At 34.8% G+C, this 22419-nt stretch overlaps 1 protein-coding gene across 6 annotated transcripts in view; it reads left to right on the top strand.

Moving 5' to 3' along the window:
* LOC144971248 (neprilysin-1-like) overlaps nucleotides 1-14676 on the top strand; it is a 124237-nt gene extending 109561 nt beyond the window's left edge. For 3 of the 6 annotated variants that reach the window (XM_078911811.1, XM_078911814.1, XM_078911815.1), the window contains 3 exons: nucleotides 771-869; nucleotides 1958-2034; nucleotides 3722-4061. In XM_078911811.1, coding sequence (XP_078767937.1) covers nucleotides 771-869; nucleotides 1958-2034; nucleotides 3722-3821 — 276 coding nt within the window. In that variant the 3' untranslated portion in view covers nucleotides 3822-4061. Of the gene's footprint in view, nucleotides 1-770; nucleotides 870-1957; nucleotides 2035-3721; nucleotides 6337-13077 lie in introns of those variants that run through there. The other 3 variants (XM_078911812.1, XM_078911813.1, XR_013645099.1) reach the window with 2 other exon arrangements.
* Nucleotides 14677-22419: the final 7743 nt, after the last annotated feature.

The raw sequence follows: 22419 nt of genomic DNA, 5'->3' as shown, positions 1-22419 counted from the left end.
CTGAGAATGTATCAAATAGTGTAACAAAGGGATGCTTATTTTGATGTAATCTGTCGATCCCGACGTGTACATATATAAGTGCACAACGATCGATCCCAAATTTCGCTTTATGACTGAGCGCAGCCTTTTTTCCATTGGGGTTGATCTTTTTACTTCCATGATCTCCGCGTCATTGGTCATATTGCAAAATGTGCTCAAAGTTACCATTACAGTAAAAAGTGTTCACAATTTTTAAACTATCCAATATCACAAGTGGTCATTTTGTTCATCTTGACAAATGTGTATGTTTACAGCTTTCATAAACAAAGCAGTGTTATTAAGAAACATCCAATCAAACAATATCCTCCCTTTGATACTATCAAGCTTTCTGCTCTGCTATTGCCACGTCTCGAATAAGTTGTTGTCTGAAGAAGGGTCAGAAACGTTCCGTGCTAACTATTTTGCACATTTACTTTATTAGCCACCACCACCACCATAATAATAATAATAATAATAATAATAATAATAATAATAATAATAATAATAATAATAATAATAATAATGATGATGATGATGATGATAATAATAATAATAATCAACATCATCATCATCATCACCATCATTCTCGTTGCCCTCTACGTCATCATCAGCACCATGTTCATGAGCACTGCTATCATCACAAATATCGTCATCATTATTTACTTTCTACTCTGTGATTGCTTCCATAGAAAATGTCAACCAGAAGTTTGTTTTTTTCTTCAAATGAGTAATAAAAACACATTGTATTCCAGGCATATCGTAGTTGGGTCAAGAGAAACGGTAAAGAAGAAGATCGTCTGCCTGGACTCAAATACAATCACGATCAACTGTTCTTCATCAACTTTGCACAGGTAAAAACAACAGCCTCTATAAAGCTAAGATATGAACAATTAGCATGATGGAAAACTACCCGAAAAAATCGGAAGATTAATTCATTTCATCAAAGGTGACGCTTGTTCGTCAAGTCAGATTATAGCTTAGTTGGTGTGACAATTGTGTCTAATATTACAAAAGTAATAGAATAGACACTGCAACACGATACCTAGATAGACAGGAATATTTGGAAATGATAAAGACTGATTTTTGTTAACAGAACTTGGGGAAGAAAATAGGCCCCAACTCTCTCATTTTTCTCTGAGGCACCGATATCTGAGTTGGTAGAACATTCGCAAAGAGATGCAGATCGATTTCGGATGAAGTCAATATTTTTTTCTGACCACCCTGTCCACCCAAAAGTGATTGTGTAGCTGGGTGTCTTAGATATGTCAGAGATATGTTTTGCGATATACTAGTGCCCCATCCAAAGGGTAGCAAGCAATTGTTATTGTCCGTTTCACGTTATAGAAACCAGGATAAACTCCTACTCCATAGACCTAAAGGACTTCGCAATTATTTCTTCTGACTGTTTTTTTTTTTTTTTTAATTCATTTTAGTCCCAAAAAAAGGCTCATGTTTGCGTACCTTTAGAATTACAAGTTTAAAACAAGCAAAAGACCTTGCTTTAATTACCAATTGTTATGATGGTGAATAAAAAGGACCTCCTTCAAAAGATCCCTGTAAAAAATAACCTTTAATTTAAGCGACACAAATTCATTGACAAGAATCTGGTATGGTACACAGGTGAGAAACCTCTCTTGGCTTTCCCATACACATTTATAGAGTAGCTAAAAGGTACGAAGACTGTTTTGTGTTTGTTAGTATAAAAGATATCCAATAATTTTTCTTTTTTCATTTTAAAGTTTTCTTTGTGATTCTCATAAATTCTTAAGTCTTGTGTTGTGTTTGTATCTTTCAGCACCAACTTATTAACATACAAATGCATACACACACACACGCACACACACATACACGCAAACAAACTGTATTTGTGTATATGTATGAGTGTGTGTGCACGTGTGTGTTTGAGTATAATCATCATTAAAAACGTTCTCATCTCTAGCTATGGTGTACCTTAATGCGAGACGGGGATGCTATCAGCCGAATTCGAACCGGTGTCCACAGCCCTGGAAAATTTAGGTCAGTATCATCTCCATGCATTTACCTACAACTCTGATTAGCAACCAAGTAGGCATTTGTGACCCCCGCGTCTCAAAACGGTAATATGTCGGGATGAATTTGATGCTAAAAATTGAATTTTTTTGGGTCAAAATATGAGGGTAACGTTTTCATCTTAAGTTGACGTAAACAAAAATTTCAATGGGTTTTCTTTTGCCATTTTATCTTTAAGACCTCTTATTTGGCATCTGGTTTAACCCGACATGATACCGTTTTGAAACGATGGGTCACATTTGAACAACACTCATTGTTGTACGATGCTATACTAATTTTATCAGATGGCTATCCTATATAGCGCCATTATTTCAATTCATGAAATACAAAATTCCTTCAAGACGTTTTATTACTATCATTAAAGCATTAGTAGATGGCTTACTGTCAAATCTTTACATCTTAATTAAATATTATAATGGATGTAAAATGGCTTTGGAGAACAACACAATCTAAGGTCAGACAAATGTGACAATCCGACGTGCATTTATTTGAAGAGCTGATAGCCGAATGCAATAATGGGGTTGATTTAATATTGTTGTAATGGAAAATATAGTTGGTATGCGTTGGTTTGAGAGTATTTCCATTGCAACAATGAGACCATAACGATTTGGGTTATCAGTCTTGTAAATAGATATGTACATGTCGTGAAAATTAAATTGCCACATTGTCGATAACTGGTCATAATCATTGCCTCGATATATCAGCATATCCTGTTAAAAGTCATGGGAGAAAATACAAATACCATTTTAATGTAAAATACTATTTTAACCAGTTAACTGTCGTATTCTGGAAGGACACGTATTAAAAATTTTGGCCAGGAAACTCGTCCTTCAAATGTCGATCGTATTAATATGACCCCTTTTTTACCAACAATTCTCAAACCTAAGACATCTGAAGTCCCAGGTTTGAGATTTGTTGCCAAGATGAGGGTCATTTAAATCGATCGATATTTGAAGGGCGAGTTAAATAACCAAAATTTAAAAATTGTTTTATTTTTTTCAGAGTAGTGAGCAAAATCTTATGTGGTCCGTTCTTCGTTGTCATTTCATTTTTACCATTGCACTCTCTGTCCTTGTATTTAAGACAATGATGAGAGAAATTATGAATAGAAATGTAGGTAATTGTCCGAGTCCTAATGTGAGTGGCTCAGATTGCGTCCTTTGAAAAACGGACTCACATATTTTCATCATACTCAAGAATACTGGGTAATGTAAACGTTGCTGCTCGAAGCTGGAAAAATAAATAAATAACAATATGAACTTGAATGCAAGCTTTAAGTTAATATACGGAAACAGATAAAATGGACGTTTCGGGTTTCCCCTTTATCAACAAAAATCAGAAAACCCGAAACGTCCATTTTATCTGTTTTCGTATATTAACTTAAAGCTTGCATTCAAGTTCATATTGTTATTTATTTATTTTTCCTAGCAGATAACAGTGTTAACTCTGTTGAGAAAAATTAAACATAGTGCAGCGTCTTCCCGGCGTCATGTCTATATGATAAGAGACCGTTGGCACGGGATCCCCTGCATAAAGTAGTTATTGCATTGCATTAAAAAGCTATGCTAAACCAAAACAACCTAAAGAACTAAAATTCAATTTGCTTATTACCCCTGCCTAAATTTCGTTTTCTTTTCTCTTTCATATTATTTAGAGTGATCGGCTCAACCCAAAACTCCGAGGACTTTAGCCGGGCGTTCCAGTGTCCTTCCTCATCGATGATGAACCCCAAGAAAAAATGCTCTGTATGGTAAAATATCTACGGACACCATAACCACAGAGCAGGAAATTAAAAACCAATCCACCTTTGAAAATCAACAACTGAAAAGATGTCTATGATATAATGTTAGTTCGTAGCATTGGAATGAGTCCACCAAATGGAAGGTATTGTATTCGTCTTTCTACAATACAGTGAAGATATTTGGGATAATTCATTCTTGACTGTATTTTGCACTGTGTCTGGCATTGCATTAAACACACTTTTCAATATTTTATATAGCATCAATTCCTGATTTCTATAATTACAACTGCATTTACTATTATGACAACAGTATAAATCATGGCGTCTTTAAACATTGCCTTACCAATGCAGATTTAGCCAAACACAACGATACGCTATAATGATACTGGTGGATCATTTTAAATGTTTGGAAAGAAAGTTATATTTAAACTGTAATTATCACGTACCATCTATCTATTATACACGAATGTCTAATTATAGAAGACTTATGATTGGTTTACACAAGAAAGACTCCTTTTATGATTAGCTGTTTGAGTAATACTATGAGATAAGTGATAAATAACGGGATTGGATGACCAAGGCCAGTGGGGCGACTAAGATCAACCCTCGAATGTGCTCCCGGGACTTAAAATTAATAAACAAATATGGTAAAATGAACATCATATTTGTTATTTGTTTACTATGGGAGGAGGGGGATTTATGGTCTTGTCTTAGTCACCCCAACAAGCTTTAGTCATCCCATTCCACAGTTTATAGCTTTACTATAACTTTTTATTAGAAATTAACAGTATTTTCATTGAATGTGAATATGGCAGTGGTCTCGATTTTTCTTAGATATGCAATGACCTGGCTTATGATAGTATTCACCCTTATGAAAGTCATTTAAGTTTCTGAAAAGATTTCTTTTACACTGACCACATACATTTTTTTTTTTGTTTACAACGCGACACCCAAAACAAATCATTTTAAAAAACAGATACACTCATACACATACACACCAAAAACTACTCTTTCATAAGTAGCTTGTCGTGTGATACTGATGCATGAAATGACATGCAGTGATACTTGCTCTATATATGTGGCTAAAACATAATATTATCGCCTCTTAACATCTTGGGAGTTTTAATCATTTACTGACTTAATCATTGTAGGTGCACTGCAAGGTTTTTGATTTATTTTTGTTGATTTTAAATGATGCTGGATTTTAAACTAACCTGTAAGCATATCTTGTTGTTGCCACTAAGAGAGTAGTTACAAAGATACGAGTCAGGGGTTTCAAGCTGTATCCCTGTCGCTTCTAAGTGAAAATGTAGCAACCAATTGAGAGATATGATATATTTTTAAAGATTTATTAAGTATCGCCATTGTGGTATTATTGAATGAAACTTTGTGTACTCTTACATTGTCATAAAGAAATGTTTTTTTCTACTAAAATTAAGGGATTTTTTACAAATATTTCTGTCCGATTTTTTAAAGTGATAAGAAAATCAAGTCAATGTAATTCCAACAGGATTGATTTTAAAATTAAACACGAGTTTCTTGAAAAACATTTGAAGTGAAGATATAAGTTGTAATAATCGTATCAAACATTGTCTACTTTTATCTTACACCGGTGGTCTGCTCTCAAATGCTTCATTTCATATGTTATGTATTTATTACTGACAGCGACAGAGAATGAGAGAGAGTCGGCGAACAAGATAGGGCTTTGCACAAGCACCCGGAGAGTTGGGTTTCCCAGTCATGCTTTTGGCAACGTGTTTTGTATGTTCTTTTTTCAAATTATAAGGGCAAATCAAAGCAAAACCTTTGTAACACACATCGCGGTACCGCTCTGTAAAAGACGCTTGTGTTGGTTTTTTTTTTCATTAATAATAAGAAACAAAAAGACAAGTTTCTTTTGGATGGTATGAAACGGAATGTTTTGTTTTTTGGGTTTTTTTTTTTTTTTTTTGCAGTTCAGAGGATATTGGGGGGAGGAACCTAAGTGTTTTACAAATTGTTATGGTCTCATTGTAATGTAAATACTTTCTAGCCAAAGCAAAACATTCTCTATAACAAAATGTTAAAACAATTGCTTTCTATTATTAGACTGGAATTCAATTCAAACGTGTATTTATTTGAAAGACAGAAAGCGTACATATTATGTTTGTATACACCCCCCGATTTCGACGCAATTCAAACCCCTGAAAGTAGCAGATAATGAAATACAAAGTGTTCATATCTCATATCCCATTCAAATAACCCGTAAATATAAGTTAATTGCCAATTGGTTTAGACTAGATGCGGGAATTTAAAGTAGAGAAAACTCTCTGCTGAAAATAAAAAGGTTATTTTTATATTTTTTAAAAGAGCATACAACTGACAAGCCTTGGCCAAAATGTCATGACTTGTGCATCATAATCAAGCTTTAGCCCATTCCCTTTAAACTTTCATGCAAGTCCCGTAAATGAATATATCATTATTTATATCTGCATACAGTTGCATAATAATATCTACTATATTGTCGTGTTTTCTTTTGTTTTTTGGAGGTTTTTGGGGGTTTTTTTTGTATCATTATTCATGGCTGTTTATATTGTTTGCCACGGTAAACAGAAATATTTATTAAGTTGATAGAGTTCCAGACTCTCGTCAGCGTTCGTTTGAACTTCTGATTTTAGACAGATGATCTAATTTTCTTCAACACTAAATTATGTATGAAAAAATCCCCCCTTCCCCCCCCCCCCCCCCCCCCCCCCCATCCCACATTTTATTATTTTTTTCCATCAAGACCCTTGAATAACCTAAAGCAGACAAAAAAAGCTGAAATCAAGGTTATCCATATAAGTTAAGGTAAAGATACTTGTGGGACTGGATAAAATCTGGTATTTTATCAAAATGAATATTATTTTCGATTTTTTTTTCTCAGACCAATAAAGATGAAGACCTTGGAGTCTTTAAACGCAAACACAGGGTTTTGAGAGCAACTATAGTACTAAGAGTCCAGGCATTTACTGAGACGCACATAATAATCAAGGTTTTTGATGATTTAATTATCCAGATTGCGCAGATACAATTTATTGATAGATTAGCATTCTATCAAGAAGGTAGCAAGTAATTGTCTTATTTCTCTCCAGAGATACCTTGATGAACTATGGCCCATTTTGCCTTTGGTTCTTATAATCCTACACATATTTGCTCTAAAAACAATCGAATTGAAACTGTGTACCCAAAATATACCAATGATTTTGCCTATTTGGGTTAGACTCATGGTTGAATTCTTATGGTGTAACAATTTTTATAAAAACATTTTAATTGCAATCCTTATTTTAACAACGATATATCATAATAATGTTCATACTAAGTCGATTGTCTTAAGCACAACTGTAATCGATTTATGTGATTGATTGAAATTCGTTCATATCACTCTCGTAATTTATTAATTTTATGTTTGCTTTTCATTTGGCATTTAAAAAAATAATCCTATGCTTTTCTTATTATGGCATTGTTGTATTCTATGTTTCTTTATGACAGACATGAGATTTTGTAAATCATCTCTCTGTTATGCAATGCATGTATTCCGTCTTATGCTTTTGAGCAATATTGATATTCTTATATCTCCCACATTTTAGTAAAACTCTTTAAAACTGACCAGGCACCTTAATCTACACCTAGATTGATTTCTTTTAATTAGTCTCCTGAATTTAAACGCAGATATGCGTTATATATGTGTTGGGTTTTTTTTTTGCTGGGTTTTTTGTTTGTTTTGTTTTGTTTTTTTGCGATACTTTTCTTTTTTCAGGCACAAATTGACGTGATTGTGTCAACACGCTATTTAATTCTTGAAAGCAGACAGAGAAGAAACGAAACACGCAATTTAACAATGTGAGATGTGTATAACGTTTCGACTATTATAAAATCAATACGCATTTGAATGACTCATGTGTGTGTATGTGTGTGTGTGTGTGTGTGTGTGTGTGTGTGTTTGTGTAGATGTGTTTGTTTTAATCTATATATTTGTAGGCGTCTAGTGTTTTCAAAGGAATAATTACAATAAACGACGAGGTAGTCAACACGATTTATTATTATAATCCCCCCCCCCCCCCCCCCCCCATAAGTTTCAAAATCCAAAATCATCATGTTTTTATCAATTGCATCAAGGTCATACCTTAAAAAGAGAAGGTTTTTTTTCCGATAATTCCTTTATAATAATAATAATAATAATAATAATACACATTTATATAGCGCTCATTCTCGTGTAAAACACAAGCTCTGGGCACTTTACAATATAAATATCAATTTTAAGTGAAAAAATAAAAAAATAAAACAATAACAACAATAACAATTCATAGCCAAATCAAGGATTCATATAGAGTCAAGAAAAACAAATACAGTAAAAATGTGTCTTGAGATTCTTTTTAAAAGTAGGTAAAGACTTGCACTCCCTCAGACCACGTGGTAGTTCATTCCAAATCTTGGGGCCGAAACAAGCAAACGATCTATCACCAAATTTTGTTCTTGATCTTTTTTCCGAAATTTTCGTTTGGTCATTACATGATCTTAAAGTGTAATTTTCAAATTTACACATGACCACGTGATCTGTGAGATATGCCGGTGCTATACCAGCCAAACACTTATAAACAAGACACGCTGCTTTGTAATATGTGCGCTTGTCAATGGGCAACCAGTGGAGAGAGGCCAACAAAGGGGTTGCATGATCAAATTTTTTTTTGCCAAAAACTAATCTTGCTGCACTGTTTTGCAGTAGTTGCAATTGTTTAATAGAAGCCTGAGGCAAGTTGACAAGCAGCGAGTTACAATAGTCTAGTTTCGAAAAAATGAGGGAAACAACCAATGTTTTACATGTTCCAATTGCAATATACTGACGGATCGAACTGATTTTCTTCAATTGAAAGTATAAAGATTTACAGAGAGCAGAAATGTGAGCTGACATTTTCATTTCTGAATCAAAATAGACACCCAAATTTTTCACAGTCTTTGAAACTTTGATCTTTTCACCCCCAATCAACACCTCAAGACCATCATTCACCTTCAACTGCCCTCTATTTCCCACAATCATCACTTCTGTTTTTGACTCATTCATTTTCAACTTGTTTGCATCCATCCACTCTTTCACATCCGTCACACATTCTTCCACACGTTTCACAATATTTTCGAGATTTTTAGTTTTATCAGTAGCATAAAGTTGCGTATCATCTGCATAGAGATGATAGCGCAGCCCATGACCAGTGATGACATTAGATAATGGAGAAGTATACAAAACAAAAAGAATTGGACCCAAAACAGAGCCTTGAGGAACACCAAAAGACAATGTATGTTGACGAGAAAGTTTATCTAAAATCATAACCTGTTGCTTTCTGCCATCTAAATAAGATTCAAACCACTGCAAGACAGTCCCAGACAAGCCAAAGGTTATATTAAGTCGTTTAATGAGAATACCGTGATCAATAGTATCAAACGCCGCCGAAAGGTCTAACAATGTCAGAAGAGAAACAGAACCTTTATCTAAAACATCAAGCAAATCACTCGCAACACAGCACAGAGCAGTTTCTGTGCTGTGGTAAGAACGATAAGCTGACTGAAATTTTTCCCATAGATTGTTTTCATGGAGATGTTGTGAAAGACGTCTGAGTACAACTTTTTCAAGGATTTTAGAAAGAAATGGCAGATTTGAGACGGGACGGTAGTTACTAAGGTCATTTACATTGAGATTTTGCTTTTTTATGAGAGGCTTTACAATTGCATGTTTATAGATATCTGGGACTTGTCCTGAGATAAGTGACTGATTTATAATATAAGTTATGCAAGGTAACAATTCAGGAAGACATAATTTCAAAATATTAGTTGGTAAAGGATCTAAATCACATGACTTCGAGGAAGATGAAAAAATTATTTTAGAAATTTCTTCTTCAGTTGTTTCTTTAAAACAAGAGAATCCCTGTGAACCCGAAAAAGGGTGGAAATTTATATCTTCATTTTGCACGAGGTCCAAATTGTTCCGAATTTTCGATATTTTTCCCGAAAAGAAATCTGAAAATGCATCCGGCTGCTTTTCTACCGGGATATTAGTGGGTAGACACATGCCCTTTTCTTCCCCTAAAAGTTCCTTTGAAACAGAGAAAAATTCCTTAGTGTCCCTCACTGATGACAGTTTTGTGTTATAATAGTTTCTTTTTGCTCTTTTGCAGGTGGTTTTATACTTATGCTTTTTTGCTATATATATCAGCCGGTCAATCTCAAGGCCCGATTTTCTCCACGATGCCTCTGCATTCCTTTTTTCCCTTTTGGCAGTTTTTTCACTCTGGTTAAACCACGGAGACGGTTTCCTGGAATTTATTATTCTAGTTGTCTTTGGCGCATGCCTGTCAATGACGTTGCGCAGTACCTCGTCTGTTTTCTGTGCTGATGGTATATCCATTCTTCCTAGTTCCTCTGACAGATTGTTTTTGAAGGAACTAATGTCTATTTTTTTGGTATCCCTAGACACTATCTTGACTTTCTTTGCTTTCTCTTTGATGCATTTGAGAGTTGCCAGAATCAGATTGTGGTCTGAAATTTCTTTTTTGATATTTTTAATTGATTCAACAAGCGAGGGTGTGTCAATGATGTACCAGTCCAAGATGTGCCCCAATCTTTGAGTTGGAGAGGTCACTAACTGAGTGAGGCCATGTTCATTCAGCATATTTTTTATAATTTTAACGAGACTATTCTGATCAACATCAAACTGAATATTAAAATCGCCGATATAAATTTTTCGCTTATTTGATGTGTCTTTTGATACAAAATCTGAAAATTCGTCAGCAAAATCATTCTGTCTCAGTTTGTTCTTTTTGCTTGGGGGTGGTCTGTAGATACAAGTGATTAAAAATGAAATTTGAGCGTAGGTCAATGTGGTTTGGACACACTCGAAACTTTTGAACGAAATTGGCCTGTTTTGTATTTTAGACGAAAGAGCGTGTTTGTATATGATGGCGATCCCCCCTCCTGATCGTCCATTTCTTGGGAACGATTCCATCTTGTAGCCGGGAGGTGTCATTTCTTTCATTATAGGTTCATCACCGAACTGACGCAACCATGATTCAGTTATATATAGAATATCGATATCGTGTTGATCTATGACATCGATTATATCGAATGTCTTGTTTCTCGATGACTGTGCGTTAATATGGCCAATACAAATGTTATGATTTCCATGACTTGGTCTTGTGTCATTTGTCAATATTTTTGTTAACGTCTGTGGTGGTCGAGTTGAACGATGACAGTTCACTGGACGTCGCGGGACTGTTGTTTCAATTACATGTTGTTTACGTCGACCACCACGTTTACAGACAATCTTTTGTTGATTGTAATGGTGTTCACGTTTGAGGTCGGAATGTGTGTTTTCAATTTGTAAACAATAAAAGCGCAGGGTGAATAAAAGTCCAACGACAGCCGACAGTAAAAATTGGTTGTGAGAACGAGTAAAAATGGCGGGGTCTTGGTGAAACATTGTAAAATAGTCCGAAACAATTTCGATAAAAATGATGTCAAAACCGTATAAAATATAATTAAAGCAATATCACAATGGTATCTTACGTGTTGTACAAAAATCCTTGAATAAAAATTGAATTGAAATAAGACGTGTAAATCCTTGAAATCGGTAAAAATTGAAGAGAAATGTCACAACAACAAAAACACGTCTTGCCTGTTAGGCAACTACACACATATATCTTTTACGATTGCCTATATATATATATATATATATATATATATATATATATATATATATATATATATATATATATATATATATATATATTATATATATATCATTAATTTCCTATTATGTTATGTATTGTTTTCTGTATTGGATGGTGTAAAAAAAGAATATCACATCTTTAAATAAAAAAAGAACAAGTTAACAAATACAGAACGTTTCGGTCCCAAGGACTTGTTTACATTTCGACATCGTATTTGTCAACCTGGCGTGCTGAAGAATTTTCAAATGTGCGTCTGGATTTAAAGTGGTGTATTATGCATTTTTAAATATAGATTGAAACATCATATATTTCATGAGAAATATATTGCATAGAACCTTTTGTTGTAATGTATCATATGTTTTATTTGTATGTCACAAATAACAGTAAGTGTGTTAATAGATTATTGTTACAAATGTTTGATTTAGTGTCATAAAATCATTGCCAATGTCAAGCGCATAGAGCACGACATCGTTCTGGCAATGCACTGTAGAAATGTTATATTATTATTATTATTATCATCATCATTATTATTATTATTATTATTATTATTATTATTATTATTATTATTATTATTATTATTATTGTTGTTGTTATTATCATTATTATTATTATTATTATTATTATTATTATTATTATTATTATTATTATTATTATTATCATCATCATCATTAGTATTTTGGTTGATGAATGATTTCGGGCAGAAACCTTCCGTGTTTGATATTTTGTTCCTTTTTTGAAGCTAATAATTTCATTTTTCTACATTTCTTTTTACGGTCCACAGTTTCTACCAGCTAAATATACAATTTTCTGTATTCTGGTTCAGGTTAGGTAACTTGTAAATTTTAAATTTGCAACCCAACACAATAATCCGGTACTATATCAAATGATTCGGATGAAATAAAATATGTAGTTTAGTGTTAAAATTATCAATGTCCTGAAATTAAATATTTTGAAATTAAGAAAGAAAATTCACTCCGTTCAATAAAAGCATTTATCTTATTTCAAAGTTTATCAGTTTAGCTTAAAATTCAATTTTAAAAATCAGATTTATGTGGATATAATACCGTTTTGAGACGACAATTCACATTTCTTCCAACTATACTGGCGTTCCAAATTAGGATACGCCTTTCAAGACCTGTTAAGTTGCATTGTCACCATTCAGAGAAAACTGCTGTTTTGTCCATTATTTAGTCATCGAACGCATCGCAAGGTGCGGCTATGTGGCCTAATGGTATGACACTCGCTTTCGGATCGGAAGGTCCTAGGTTCTAGCCTCGTTCAGGGCATAGTTCAGTCCTTGTAAAAAGGCTCTTTAATCACAAGTTTCTCATCTTACTAAGGCGTAAAATGAGTACCTGATCGTTAACAGTGTTGTCTCTGTCGGGGAAAAAATGGTAATATCGAGTAACAGGGATCATGTCTCGTTCTACATGTTACGTGTTGCTGTTGGCCAAGGACCCTTTGTAAAGCGATTTGAGCAGGTTTAGTGGATAATACGCTATATAAATGCTCATATATTTAATGGTTTTTTAGGTGGGCGGGGGAATACTTGTCTTGTTTCCTCAGAGAGCAATAACCTGAGTGTTTTAAACGGGATTCAGTTTTTCTCTTGGGGTTCTATGGCGTCCAATAGATTACCTTGGAGTGTTGATTCATTTACTGTTATGTGAGTGTGAAGTAGCTGGTTTTGGAAATGAACCCCTCAAATATTTAACTATTGCTCCATATTGTCACTTAAATTATTATTGTCGCAACATTTTTTATTTGCGCTCTATTTCTAGGCATAATATAATAATTCTGGACATCAAGATCCGCCTGCGCAAATTAGACGCGAGTCTGTCGTCTGTCATATGTTGACATAGATATCTTAGATAAATATAATGTTGTGTTTGCAAAACGCGTTTTTAAAGGAACCTGGAAGCACTGATATTAATTTGATTCTAATCTACAGGCTTTAAGGCCTATCATTAATATCTGTACAGGGCATTACCTTGAGTGATACTATTTACCGGCTTTTGTCTCTGACCTCATTGAGAATATGTGTTGCGTGTACAACATTTGTTGGTTTATGTAAATGGCAATTATTATATTCAGTGTGTATTTTTTACAATATAACAAAATAAATATCACAGTTGCAAGCAAGTCTAAGCATAGAAAGGTGGTTTAAATTATTCCTTTGGAGAGTGGGACAGACGGGGAATGAGAGGATACTAATCGCTAAATAATAATATGTATGAAAGAACAAAAACAAACATGGAATAGAAAACTAAATAAAACCAGTGCGAGTTTGGCAATCTTTTTTTTTCTTCAAATGGTCATAACAAATCTGCCCTACTCTGGAAAAACCCATATTTTAAAGCGAAGTCCCGGGTTTGAGAGTTTTTTGCCACGACGAGGGTCATTTAAATCGATCGATATTTGAAGGGCGAGTTTTCTGGCCAAATTTTAAAATATTGGTTTTTTCCAGATTACGGCAGAAATGTACATAGGTTTGAAACTATTGGCGGAGTGGAATATTTCAATACTGACAAGAGAGACACGATTGTATATTTCTCAGATCCTCGAGCGTTTGGAAATCTGTCGTGCAAAGACAGACCTGAATACGGAAGGGCCACCATCTGAATGGCGTGAAATGCGTTGTAAATAAATGGAACTGAATTATGCACAGTGCAGCTCGCATATATCGACATCCAGCTTGAAAACATGCACATCAAAGTCTCAGTTTGTTCTCATGAATTGATTATAATAAATATTTGATACATATTGACCTTTTGCTTTTAAAATCTAGATTGAATTGTCAATTGATAATGAGATGTTTCTTTTTATTACTATTTATTATTGTTCCATATTCTATCCACCCCGCCCCCTTTTATGGCTGCTCTAAATTTTGAATGACATTGAAATAATTATGCGGTCCAAGCTATGTCGATGTAAGCTGATTGCATTATGTATCATAATTGGTTTAGATTTATATTGATTTATATATTGTATTTGTATGAATTAATTGGAAAATATAAAACCTGACCATTGTTTAATGAATAAGCAAAGGGTTTTACTTTGCTGCTTGTATAATGTGCACAACTCATAAAATACAATGTTGCTTTATCATGAATAAATTATATATTATCATCATATGTGTATATTTTTTTCTGATTCAAATATTTCATTTTAATCACTTTTGGAATAAACAGTGTAATATGGCAAGATACAATTCAATTCAATTCAATTCAAAGGTTTATTTTAGGCAATTGCCAATATAACTCGTAATATGGCAAGATACAAGTAATATAGTAAGTTAATATGGTTCCGAATTTAGGCATGGTCTAGATACTTTGGACACATCATATTGATATAAAGAGAGGCGGGTCCAATTTGCAGGATATTGTAGACAGAAACTTTGATAAAATCGATTGTTTAAGGAGTGTGTGGACCCATCATATACAATATTATTTTTTATGTTAAGGCAGCCAACGAATCACCTTAATACAAATAACTTAAGAATTATAGCATTGAAACCGCTCTTTTAAGCATCGTTAACATGGGTGGGGTTCTTGACCTCCCATTATAGGCAAGGAGGCACTTACTGTGTCTTCTATCCCCCTATATCTGTTTTTCAACATGTCTTCTGTTATTTTCTTGGGATGAGATTACTTGGTTTTGTCCTGACCCTAGCCGGATACCCTGGGTGGGAGGGAAACAGTCAAATGTATAGAGTTTTGGGAGATGATATTTTTTTTCTTGTAAATCATCTCTGTTATGCATTGTATTATTATTGTTTTACATATTATATGTGATTTGTAAACATTTGAGTGTGTTCCTCTTAGTAGGGACCTGTGCCTATGCCAGGATGAGATATTAAAGTGATCTCAAACTAAGTACACAGATAATGTGCTCTTGGAATCTACATCTTTTCCCTGTTTGAACTAATTTCCTTTTCTCTTCCTTTTTCTTGGACACTTAAATCGTAATTCTATAACTTTTTACTATCCCATTTTCTTCCCTTTTTGGGGGGCCGATATGACCTAAATGTGTTGCAAGCGCCGTAAAACCCTTAAAAACAAACAAACAAAACATATCTCTCCCATCGTGGCAGGGAGGTACTTACTGTGTCTTCTGTCCCCTAAATCTGTTTTCCAACTTGTTTTTTGTCTTTGTCTTGGTTTTGTCCTGACCGTGACTGGGAGGGAAACAGTCAAATGTATAGTTAGTTTTGGGAGATGATATTTTTTCCCTTGTAAATCATATCTCTGTTCTGTACTGCATTATTTTTTTCTTTTAGATATATAATGATTTGCAAACAATTGAGCGTGTTCCTCTTAGTGGGGACCTGTGCTTGTGTCTGGATGAGACTGTTAGGTGATCTCAAATTAAGAACACTGATAGTATACGCTTGGAGTCTACACAATTTCCCTATTTGAACCTTTCGCCTTGTGTTTTATTTTGTCTCGTGTTCTTTCAATTGTAATTCTGTAATATTTTTTTTACTATCCTATTGTTTCCTTTTTACTGGCGCTGATATGACCAAAATGTGTTGCAAGCGCCTTAAAACCCTTACAAACAAATTAAAACAACAAAACAAATACCGTGAATGATCTGCTGATAGCAAGTGATGATGAAGAGTTATCCATCCTTTTGTTATTAGATCTATCAGCGGCATTCGACATAATAATAGTTCACGGAATCCTATGTGGCAGACTTTGTTCTGATGTTAGCATTTCTAGCACTGCTCTATCGTGGTTTTAAATCACACCTCACCAATAGGTCTCAGACAGTGAGTGAAAATGGGAAAATTTCTGACGATGTAATTATATAATAATAGGTGAAGTAGCCGACTGGTTAAGGCATTGTACTTTGACTTGGAAGGTCCCGGTTTCGAGCCCCGTTTCATGCGCTTTAATTTTTTTTCCTTGGGCAAGATTATTTAACCCCCAATTTGTTTACTTTGGAAAACATGGGTGATGTATGTTGACATCAGACGTCTTGTTTGATGGATTATCTATATTCCTTCATGGAATGCCTAGGTGACCTGTTTTATTGATGCCATGCCGGAAGGGTAATTTTTAAAGATTATACAATATCACAAGGATTGGTTTTGGGTTCTACCCTTTATACTCAATATACTTTATCATTAGGCAATAAAATGTAATAAAATCGCAATCGTTTAGCTACAACATTTATGCTGACGACGAGCAGCTAAAAAAGCTGCATATCTTCATGATCTGTCCCCTCTCTTAGAAATTTATTGTAAATCCATCAAAGGTATGATGCTAGAAAAATAAGCTATTCTTAAATAAGATAAAATTGAAGTTGTTTTGATTGGAATTCAACAAAGACTAAATTATATCCACTTCTCAACTCTGACACTTATCATACCTGATTGTAATATTTCTGTTTCTGAAAAGGCTAAAATGTGAGTGTCATTCTAGACAGCTCTTTGTCCATGGATCAGCTTATAAACATTAATGTTAAATTCTTGTTTTATGACTTTCATAGAATATTGCAGATGAGGTCACTATTACCACTCAACACCTTGAAGATAATTTTCTCTGCTATGGTCAAAGAAAACGGCTTTAACAAATCTTAAGTATTCGATGTGCCACAGAAATACGCTTCAACAGTCGTAACGTCACTTCCCTCGTAATGACGCATGGTAACTTAGTAAATGGCTCTAAACTATCGGAACAATGGCGGACACCCTTATGAAATATTTCTCCGACGAGCATAAAAGTGTATCAAGAGGCGAAAAAAAAACAACAAAATAACTCTGATCATGATTTGACTTTTACACATTCTGATCACAAGACATATGAAAAGTTCTAGCCAGCATGAAGAATAAAAAGTACCGATTATCTTTGTTTAGAACCACGATGGCCGCCGTTGCTGGACGACGTGACATCAGACTATTGAATCCAATTGAGGCAAGATAACGACTGTTTTGGACACTTGTCCTGTGCTGGGTTTTGGGATTGCTGTGTGCTCGTATCCAAATGATAAACTCAATGGTCTTGGTCCGAATCTAGTAAGTACGCGCGCTATGGCTCTCGTTACCAGCTGCCCCACTCAACCTACACCACAAACGGCTCAGGTTTAATGTAGGGGTGATTAAGAATAACCTCACGGTCCCTTAAGACTAATTGTAATAATAGCAAGTGAGTCAAGACAAAAGTAAAATCAAATACAATAATAAAAATTCTATACAAAATTTTAATTATGCTGTTACAGGAGAAGATAGAGAGAGTAAGTTGAAGGTAGAATGAAGATTATGGATGATGTATATTTTAACACTTTTAACTATTAATCCTGTAGTTATATGATCACAGGAAGAATGCGGCCATGTGGTCTAGTGGTATAACACTCGCTTTCGGATCGGAAGGTCCTGGGTTCGAACCCCGCTCAGCGCATAGTTGAGTCCTTGGAGAAGGCTCTTTACTCACATTATCTCACTGTAAGCAGGTGCAAAATGAGTACCTGGCCGTTAACAGCGTTGTCCCTGTCCGAAAAAAATTGTAATATCGCATAACAGACGTCATGTCCCGTCCTACATGTTAAATGTTGCTGTTGGCCAGGGACCCTTTGTAAAGCGCTTTGGGCACGTTTAGTGGATATTGCGCTATATAAAAGCTCAATCGACGAATGGCCCTAATCGAGTGGATCTAAGTCATGATTTATTTATGTATTATTTATTTTATTTATTTATTTATTTATTTTATTTAATTGGGATCATATTATGTGTCACTAGCTTGAAAATTTGAAAATGGTACTAGCCTGATTGGCTTATCTTTCGTTCAACTGTTCTTGCCGGGGTCTTTCAAGTCAGAGCTTGCTTGATTATGTTTGGTTCCGTGATTGAGACCGGACTTGCGTCTTGTGTACGGTCAAGGGTTGGCTCTGGCTCTGTCTCACCTTCTTTAAAAGCAATTACTTTTTCTGGGGTGGCAAAGGCTGTTCTGCCGAGATGTAGCTAAAAATTATTACAAGTTTGAAATTTGAGAGCTGGTACTACTCTGGGTGATTTAGCGTGTGTACCTGTTTATTCTGAGGGATATCAGTTTTGTTAACGTTTGCTTGCGAAACAATTATTGGAATAGTCAATAAGAAAGAATGGACATTTCTGAATAGCCAATGGGTAGGGCTCAAAATTATCGGATTACTAATTGCAATTGGCTTGTCTTGTTTTGTTAAGATGAGAGAAAGAATAAAATTAACAGGAGATATGCAGATAACTGAATAGGTGGATAATGCCCTAAGCGAATAGCGAGGGGTAAGAATTAACGTTCAGTTAACAATGGGTAAATCTGCGATATCTTGACCATTTCATGCTTTTACACCCTTAAGCGGACTAGGGAACATTTTTATATTGACATTGGGCTTAATTGAAGAAGAAGAAGATTGGCCTTGTTTAAGTGTTTTAATTCAATTTGCCAATTCCACTAAACAATTTAGGTGATTTTGAAAATGGACGGGGGATGAGGGGGGGGGATAAAGAAATAAAATTGAGGGTATTGAAGAAAAAGAAGAAGAAGAAGAAGAAGAAGAAGAAGAAGAAGAAGAAGAAGAAGGAGGAGGAGGAGGAGGAGGAGGCGGAGGAGGAGGAGGAGGAGGAGGAGAATGAAGAAGAAATCAAATTGCATATATGCATGTTTGTCTGTCTGCTATTACAATGTTTATTTACCTGATTAACCTCAAAAACAAAAGAAAGCGGAGTAGAAGGAGGAAGATGAGGAGGATGACGATGAGGATGAAGAAAAGCAGCAGCAGTAGGACGATGAGAAAGAGAAGGACGAGAAGAAAAAGAAAAAGAAGAAGTAGTAGTAGTAGTAGTAGTAGTAGTAGTAGTAGTAGTAGTAGTAGTAGTAGTAGTAAGAGTAGTAGTAGTAGTAGTAATAGTAGTAGTAATCGTAGTAGTAGTAGTAGTAGTAGTAGTAGTAGTAGTAGTAGTAGTAGTAGTAGTAGTAGTAGTAGTAGTAGTAGAAGAAGAAGAAGAAAAAGAAGAAGAAGAAGAAGAAGAAGAAGAAGAAGAAGAAGAAGAAGAAGAAGAAGAAGAAGAAGAAGAAGAAGAAGAAGAAGAAGAAGAAGAAGAAGAAGAAGAAGAAGAAGAAGAAGAAGAAGAAGAAGAAGAAGAAGAAGAAGAAGAAGAAGAAGAAGAATCACAACAATAACAACGACAACAAGAAAAGAGGAAGAAGGAGGAGGAGGTTGTGGTGGTGGTTGTGGTGGATGTGGTGAAAGGGGAGGAGAGGGAGCAGCAGGGGGAAGAAGTTGAAGAAGAATCTAGTGCTGGTGGTGATCGAGAAGGATTAGGAGGAAGAGGGGGAGGGGAAGAAACTGCAGCACCAGTACGAAGACGAAGAAGAGGGAGAAGAAAGAAAGAGAGAAAAAAGTAAGAGAGAGTGTCTGAGTGTCCCTTGAGAGGGAATTTTCCTCTTACGATGCTACCAAGGCTAACACACAGGAAAGTGAGTGGAGCAGGCACTTATGTTGGTAACAACATTAAAAATTCACCCCATACACCGGAGCATACTCAATGTCTCAATCGTTTCTATGTTATATGTTTGTGTTGAGAATATTGGCTATTAAGCTTAACTGCTGGTCAAAATTACTTCGCGATGGTGGTGTGCGAACGAATCGGCGGTCTCAAGAAGTGGGTGAGAGAGGGATCTAGAAATGACTTGGGTTTGAAACGAATATTTTGTGTTCGTGGATAGCTCACACGGTAGAGCCACGCTCTCACCTGCCAGGCGGAGTTGTCGTACCAATAAGGTCGCAGGTTCAAACCCCACCACCGCCGCGAAAAATTTTTATTCTCTATTGTCTTCTGGCACTTTTCTACTCACTTCATATCTTGTTGTTACTAACACACAGGGTGTGAGTGCCCTGGATGCTACCCATTCAACAGCATAGTGAGAGAGTGATGAATGAATACCACCTATGCACAATGCACACTACACATGTAGATTTAACCATGGGCCTCCTTTTCTTCCAGTTTACCTCAGGAAGAGGTTGGAGATATTGATGGTTGCGGTTAAGTAACTAGTACTCTAAGTACGACTAGAAACTCCGATCTTTAAATGCTACACTGTAAGACATCAATTCTAGTCTGTAATGTAATTTTGTTCATTGTTCCATCGTCCCTTTATTAAAGTTGAATCATCTCCGTTCTGCTGACAAGGTGTGTACCCAAAGCATTACTCGCGTTTGTATCTATCTCATTATTAAATTTGTTATTATTATTATTATTATTATTATTATTATTATTATTATTGTTATTATTGTCATTATTATTATTGTTATTATTGTCATTATTATTATTATCATCATCATCATCATCATCATCATCATCATCATCATCATCATCATCATCATCATCATCATCATCATCATCATCATCATCATTATTATTATTATTATTATTATTATTATTATTATTATTATTATTATTATTATTCCAGACTTAATTTGTTTTCGGCATTTAGAGACGCTTACTAATTTTAGCCTTTAGTCATATTACACCTCTATTTATTAGTTTTACATTATGTAATAAACTAATGCTATTCGGATGTTCGTATATTATTACCTAGTATCATCATTGCGTTATGTTGATTTTTTTTCTTCCTTGTTATTATATATCTTTGCTTTGTTTATTTTGATGAGGCTTTTATTATATTTGTTGTTCTTCTTTGTTAGGTTATTTTCTATTAGTTTATTTTTTTTAATTATTTTTGGGGGGTAAATCAATTTGAGCGCACTAAGTGTATATTAAGCTATAAAAAGCTCGTTGTTATATATGAACAATCCAACACTCCAAACTTTATTTGTCTTTCTTGTATCAAGAAAGCAACTTAGGTAAACATATGTGGGCTGTCTTTCAGCTTTGTTTGTTTGTTTTTTTTATTAAAGTGTTTTACGACGCTTGAATGGGTTATATCAGCGCCAGTAAAAAAGAAGAAAATTGGATAGTATAAAGTTCGAGAATTACAATTAAAGCACCCAAGAAAAGTGAGACAAAGGGGAATTGGTTCAAATAGGGAACAGATGTTGATTCCAAGAGCACACTATCTGTGTACCTAGTTTGAGATCATCAAAATGTCTTATCCTGACACAAGCACATGTCCCCACTAAGAGGAAGACACTCAAATGTTTACAAATCATTACATATGTTAAACAAAAATAATGCAGTGCATAACAGAGAGATGATTTACAAGACGAAAAGTATAATCTCCCAAAACTAACTATACATTTGACTGTTTTCCTTGCAGGCAGGGTATCTGGCCAGGGCCAGGACAAAACCAAGTAATCTCATTCCAAGACAAATTTAGAAAGCATGTTGGAAAACAGATAGAGGGGGACAGAAGACACAGTAAGTGTCTCCCTGCCCACTATAGGATGTCAGGAACCCCACACAGTTTCAGCTTTGTTGTGACTGGATAGATACAAAAGCTAGAGTTTCCGAGGTATGGGCTGCCTTATTTTGATGCTTAGAACAGCTCCAGTGGCCCAGTGAACAATTGATAACATAACATACTGTATTAACGATGAAGTCGAGATGAAGTATAAAACAAGGGTATGACGTTGGCATAAACAAGAAGGAAAAAAGTAGATTTTAAATCTAAATTATGAGTCTTTATCCAGATTAAAATGCTTAATTTAAAAAAAATTAATGTTGCTATTTTGTGATTTACATAAAGTAAATTTGTGAATTTTGGTAATGTTTTATTCAAACCCATTTTTAGCATATACAGTGCAACACGTATTCTTCGTCCTTGCTCTGACAAAATATTTAAGTCGAGAAATAAGTGAAAATTGTACAAAGAAAATAAGGAAATTAAAAAATTTCAGATATTAAAATTAATAGATTGAATCTGTGAAAACGAGGAA

This window comes from Berghia stephanieae, chromosome 4 (genome assembly GCF_034508935.2).
Source record: "Berghia stephanieae isolate SIO BIC M18660-M18661 chromosome 4, UCSD_Bste_1.3, whole genome shotgun sequence".
Lineage (NCBI taxonomy): Eukaryota > Metazoa > Mollusca > Gastropoda > Nudibranchia > Aeolidiidae > Berghia > Berghia stephanieae.
The sequence above is the reverse complement of the archived record's forward strand: the minus strand, read 5'-3'. Positions and strand labels throughout refer to the sequence as shown.